At 51.6% G+C, this 6,081-nt stretch overlaps 2 protein-coding genes across 2 annotated transcripts; both read right to left on the bottom strand.

The window, feature by feature from the left end:
* Positions 1-786: 786 nt before the first annotated feature.
* Positions 787-2,382, bottom strand: LOC115235379 (stromelysin-2-like). Its single transcript, XM_029807138.1, has one exon. The coding sequence runs from the start codon at positions 2,380-2,382 to the stop codon at positions 787-789; it is 1,596 nt and encodes a 531-aa protein (XP_029662998.1).
* A 2,981-nt stretch (positions 2,383-5,363) lies between these two features.
* LOC115235385 lies at positions 5,364-6,002 on the bottom strand. The gene has a single exon (XM_029807145.1). The coding sequence runs from the start codon at positions 6,000-6,002 to the stop codon at positions 5,364-5,366; it is 639 nt and encodes a 212-aa protein (XP_029663005.1).
* Positions 6,003-6,081: the final 79 nt, after the last annotated feature.

Here is a 6,081-nt window from a genome sequence, read left to right as displayed (position 1 = left end):
GTTTCCAAAAAAGTTTTTACCTCAAGGGTGTGTTGTGACAGCCCATTGGCGTTCCATATTGCAATTTTTAAGGAGTCGAATTTGACAGCTTAATCATTAGGTTTGACAAAAGATTTGTCACTGTAGCCAATTGTTGCATGATTTGTTTGAGTATGACTTTTATCTCACACGTATCATTTATTTCTTTGAAATTAGATAAGTTAGTGTGGTCTTGTGATAGTTGATTCATATTGTTTTTTGGGGCTTGGGCATACGTAGGTTTGCTTAGCGTTGTTGGGTTTGTGTTAGTGACTATCTGTGGATATTTCATTTGTAGGTTCTTTGGAAGGGAGAACTTTTTTCCTAGTAGAAGAAAACCTAACCATTTGAAGCTCTTTGTAGACTCTACAGCCTTTGTAGTTTGCTGGATGATTACCCTCGCAGAGCACGCATTTAACGTCTTCAGATCTATACTTCCGTGTGCAGTCAGCGGAAAGATGATGTATTTCACGTTTTGGTCTTGGTGGTTCAAATGTTATTCGACAGTGCAGTAAGGTCTTTATTTTGTATATAAGTTTGTTATTTTATTTTAGTTCCACAATGAACATAGGTAGTGGCTTCTTGGACCCTCTTTGTTTAATATTCCATATGTTTGTGACGTTATGACCCAGATCAAATAGCGTGAATGGCTGGGCGATCTTTATATACTCGCGTAGAGATCGCTCCTCCTTCCGCGCGCGTCTTTCGTTCCTATTTATCATATTCTATTTTTAAAATTACATTAGAGCGATGGCGGAAGTCGCTTCATCAGTCGTCCTCTTCGTCGATCTCGTCGCTCTCGGTTACATCGCCGAGATGATAAGCGCGAATCAGAAGATCGCGCAATTGTCGCAACAGTCCATCCGTAGGACACTCGATACCGAGTATGTGAAGATCGAAAGGACCCGCCAAGGTCACGATATTCGTGAATTCGTTGAACGCGTAGAATTGGCGCTTTGCGAAAAAATATAGGTTACCGTCGATGTGTCGGTAGGCCGACGTTATCGCGGGTGGTATTCCTGGAAATATATCTTTCAACGGAGCGTGTCTAACGGCTATCATGCGACATTCGTCGATCTCCGCTACTTTGTCGTTGTCGTAGATCGAGTAGGTTCGTCCCGTATGCGTGTTTATCGCGGCGTTGATCTTAGCATCTCGGGGAAGTCCGATATCATGGAGAGATCTCGGCCAACCAGGTTTTAGCTTAAAACTGGGATATTCCGCGACGTAGATCGAATCGTTAACGAATAGCGCGAGATTGCCCGAGGGTCTTCGATACGCGACGGACAGGCGCGTGAGATTCGCCGGAAGAAACATCGCGTAATCCGTCAACTTCATGGGTCTACCGTAGCGTCTCTCGATTATGTCAACCGACCATACGTTGCGGCGATTAGCTATGTACAAGCGACGATTCATTATCAACGCCGCGTCTATGCGCCGCAACGCGCAGAAATCCGCGCGCGCGGGGTCGGTCGGCGCGACGCTCGTCGTCGTCGCGGGTGCTATGGTGGTTGTGGAAATCGTTGGATAGTTTCCATTGTCGTGAGACCCGTACAGATTCTGTATAGCGAGGACGTCCTCTATGCTCAGCTTAACCGGAAATTGATTTTCGATGTCGGGTATATACGGGAACATTACCGAGTCGTGGCGCATACTGTGCTGTAGACCTAGCGTGTGGCCGATCTCGTGCGTCAACGTTTGTAGCAAATGACACGTATTGGGAGGATTTTTGTTCAGATACACGTGCCACGGTTCCGCGTCGTCGATGTGCCCCTCCGACGCGAAGTCGGCCGCTCCCGAGGGAAAGAACGCGTGAGCGAGGGCTCCATCCGGACCCTCGAAGGCCGCCGGGCAAATGTCGCCGCTCAGGCGATTCGCGTAGATGTGCGCGCCCGTTCGATACAATATCAGCATATCGGGATGTAGCGGGTCGCGCGCGAACGTTAACGATGAATTCACCGTCCATAACGCGAACGCCGCTTCGGCCATTCTTAAGAGTTCTTCGCTGGCCACTTGAAAGTTCCACGTAAGACGCGTTTTCGGCCATTTTCGCGCGATCGGGCTATACGCGTGACCGGGAATGTCCGCGAGACCGCATCGCGGTTTGCGCATAAGGCGATGCGTATCAGGGTTTAACGCACCATTTCCTGATAATTGATAATATTCTTGAAACAGCGACAGCGCGTGACGCAGAGACGTCGCGTTGCCGGACGACAACGATCCTCCGTCGTCCTTCAGAAAACCGTACGCGCGCAGGAAGCGGAGCGCCTCCCTCTTTTCCAAGTCGACGGGCGTCGCGGTCGTCGCGGCGACGAGCGTTATCGCTAGGATGAGAACAGTCATCGCCTTCTTCGCGGTGGACATCGCGCGGGTCGAGAGGGACGCGAGAAACGATCGATCGAGAAATATCGGACGTAAAGCCCGAATCACACTAGCGACTCGCGGCTGCGACTGCGATTGCGTTTGTGATTGTGATTTGCTACGCTCCAATCATACTTGCAATTGGTGCTTTCTGATTGGCTGAGGCAATCGCAGCCGCGAGCCGCTAGTGTGATTCGGGCTTAATAAGAAATGTTCGACGAAACGTCTATTTTTGTCTCTATCGCACAAATTTGGGATAGAGGAAGATAAGGTCAAGTTAGGTCATGTCAGGTTAGGTTAGAGGAAATCCTCTCGTTGGTGTGCCACCTTGACGTGGTGAGAGGGCTCACCCTGAAGCTTTTTTTAGAGAAGTGGAAGGGTGCTAAGAGCACACCCACGCGTTTTAAGAATTGGGGTTAGGTTAGGTTAGGTGGGTTTTTAGGGATTGGGGATGGGATAGGGCCTCGTTGGGGTTGCTGGGCTCTTCCTACGGGTGCGGGGGTCACGGTCGAAAACCGGGCAAACGCCCGACTAGTAGATCGGGTGCAGGGTCACGGTTGAAAACCGGGCGAACGCCTGATTAGTAGACCGGGGGCAGGAATGTCCTTAAGCCTTCGCACGGCCGGGGGAGGGTTCGGGGACTCCAAAGAGGTTCTCGCGTGTGCTAGTGCACAAACCCAGGACGATCAACTCCCTGGGACGGCTGACTGGAGGAGGAGGGACCCATAGCTTGGCTCAAGTCCCGAATCTGAAGGTCAATAGCCTGAATGCTCTCCCTTCAGGAGAGTATTAACGGGGAGCGGCGTCTTGAAGGGAGTCTGGCCTCGACCGGGCGAGCCTTCCGGGAGCAGCCGTTTCTCCGCTTAGGGTAGCTGTTACCCCTCAAGGAGAGGCTCGGGTAGGAGTTCTGCGCTGGGTGGTTCCTTTAGGGAAACACTCAGAGCAGTACATTGGGCTGGCCACCCTATCTCGTTGGCTTCGGTGTCAAGAAGAGGATGTATTGCGGAAGGACCTCGGTCCCGATGCAATTACATCTGACTCCCAGGAGTCCGCTTTCCCCCTCGGATAAAAACGCGGAGGCGGGGACTCGGTGTAGGGACGATAAATGGCGGAAGGGGAATCACCCTCGAGTTTTCGCGCCTTGGGTGCCCTAAGCCACACATCCTCGAACAGGGGTATGCCTTCCCCCTCGTATAAAAACTCGGAGGTATCGGGCTGGGAGTGTATTGCAGAATGGCAAACATTCCCAGGGCGGGCGTGTGATGGAGAGACTTCGGTCTCAAAATCACACGTCAACCAAACAGGGGTCCGCTTCACCCTGTAAAATCGGAAGCGGCTAGGGCTTAGTCATCCCCATCATGCATATGGGGATCCGGGTAGGACTTCTGTGCTGTGTGGTTCCCGAAAGGGAAACATGCAAAACAGAAGACAGCGCCGACCTCCCTGTATAAACTCGTTGGTCACCGGTGGTATGAGGAGGATGTGTTGCTGAAGGACCTTGGTCCCGATGCAACACATCCGACCCCCAGGGGTCTGCCTTCCCCCTCGGATAAAAACGCGGAGGCAGGGACACGTGGTAGGGACGATGGATGGCTTAGGGAATCACACTCTCGAGTCTTCGCGCCTTGGGTGCCCTAAGTCACACATCCTACAAACAGGGGTCTACCTTCCCCCTCGTATAAAAACTCGGAGGTAGCCGGTGCAGGGATGTTTCAGCATGGTAAACATCCTTGTTAAATAGCGTGGCCTGACGGTCCGAGGGTACGTGCCCGCGCGAGTATGGCTTCCCGGTCTAGCCAGCCGGGGTTGCCTCCTTTCCCCTGTTTCGCCGGGGAGGGGACCCTACGGGGGACTCGCGTTGGGTGGCGGCCCGACGGCCACCACAGGCGTCCGCCTAGTGGGGGTATGTCTCACCCCATTATAAATAACCGGAGACAGATTGAGGTGGAAACGGGCGCCCTGTCACAAGACAGGGTGGCACCGTATTTGAGCTCGTGGCCCCCGGCGAACAGAGGGGGGCCTTCAGGGAAAGCTTAACATTTTTCCTCCTCGTTGTCCGCCACCTTGCCGTGGTGAGGGTGCCAAGAGCGGACAGTGCCTCATATCTTGAGGCACACCTGCCCCCCAGTCTCTGGGGGCTTTTCCCTGGTTTCTGGGGGTTCCTCCTTGGTTGTGGGAATCTTCCCGCAGCCTTAGGGGACGGGGCCCACTTCCCCGCTAGAGCCTTGGCTCGTAGGTGGTAAGGGATGGCGACCCGGAATTCAAACGCCCGGTGGCATGGCACCGTTAGGAGAGGGCATTGCACGGCGCTTCGGCGCTTGCCCTCCCGCCATGCTTTGCGGCCCGGGCCGCGGGGTTTTTCCTGTCTTGTGTTCCCGGTGGGGGTGTTCTCGGGATTCTCTCGGGGATGCTCCCTCCGGGTTCGGGGATGGGGTTCTTTGCGGCCGGGGCCGCGGGGGTGCGGACTGTTCTCTAACGCGCAATTCTTCGCGTGATATCCGCAGCGAAAGGCCCGCGAAGCGTTTAGAGTTTCCAAACGTTCGATATTCTCGTAATCAGCGTCAATAGTAAATAGCGATATCCTCGTAATCAGCGTCAATAGCAACATTTCCTAAGATTTCGATCAGCCACTTTTTCTTCTCGTGACCTTTGACGTAGATTCTTATCGGGGCTAAATTCTCGGCATACGGCGTCCCGAATGAGTCTTTTCATCGATCCGTAATTCACGTGTCCGTCATTCCACTTTAATTGATGATGATTAGATGTCAACCAACACGCTCGCGATTTTTCCGCTCTCGTTAGCAGATCCCAAGACATCGGTGGGCGAAAGATGTGATGCGTCAATTCCACGCCATTTCTTAACACGGCTATTTTTTTCGCGACGAATTTCTCGTTAACTACGAAACCTTGAAGATCGACGAAGATCGGTGCGTCCATCGTCGTTATTAGCGGTACTCGAAGTGTGCGCTTCTATTATTCTCTCTTCATATTTTGAATATCATCGCGCTTATACAATTCTGCGCACAACGTTGGTGAGCGGATTGTACTCCACCACTCGATCGTGAATGATAAGACAGTAAAGCTGTGGTATTAGAGGGAATGTTCTCCTTGCAATCAAACTCTATGCGAACGTCCACGGTGGCGCTTTTAATCGATTCGTTTTGTCGTGAACAGTCGATGACTACGAGCGGGCCGTAAACTAAAAATTTATTCAGATTTAAGAGCGCTTCGTCATTGTCGCATCCGTAATACGTTCTTCGAAATTTCGAGTACATATCGTATAGCACTGCGACTTTGCGCTTATCAAAATCTAAATTCATATCATCGTAAGGATAAAAATCGGAATTAAGATACAGTTTGACATTAGTTAGTTTGCAATCGTCGAATAGGGAAGGCTCCTCGGATAGAACGTTCTTCTTTCCGGACTGTAGCGCGAAGATAACGTATCGCGGTTTTTCGAGTTGCGTCGCCGCTTTGACAGCCCACGAATGTTTAGTCGTGCTCTGTAGAAGCGGAAACTCGTAGAGATCCCACGAGCGAAAAGCGACGCTCAGATATCGTCCGCTATCCAACGTGCGCAATAACCTTAATTTATTAATATCGTTTAACACTATATGAGGCATTCGCCACTGTATCTTTAATAAAACGATTTTAGGCTCTTGCGTTTCGCGCGATATGATACAATTGTTATCATTACGCGCT

This window comes from Formica exsecta, unplaced genomic scaffold, assembly GCF_003651465.1.
Source record: "Formica exsecta isolate Colony F162 unplaced genomic scaffold, ASM365146v1 scaffold219, whole genome shotgun sequence".
NCBI classification, from domain to species: Eukaryota; Metazoa; Arthropoda; class Insecta; order Hymenoptera; family Formicidae; genus Formica; species Formica exsecta.
This window is presented reverse-complemented; position numbering and strand designations above follow the sequence as displayed.

Bases quoted from the DNA above. Each gene is read 5' to 3' on its own strand.
- LOC115235379 (XM_029807138.1), bottom strand. From the start codon at position 2,382: ATGTCCACCGCGAAGAAGGCGATGACTGTTCTCATCCTAGCGATAACG.
- LOC115235385 (XM_029807145.1), bottom strand. From the start codon at position 6,002: ATGCCTCATATAGTGTTAAACGATATTAATAAATTAAGGTTATTGCGC.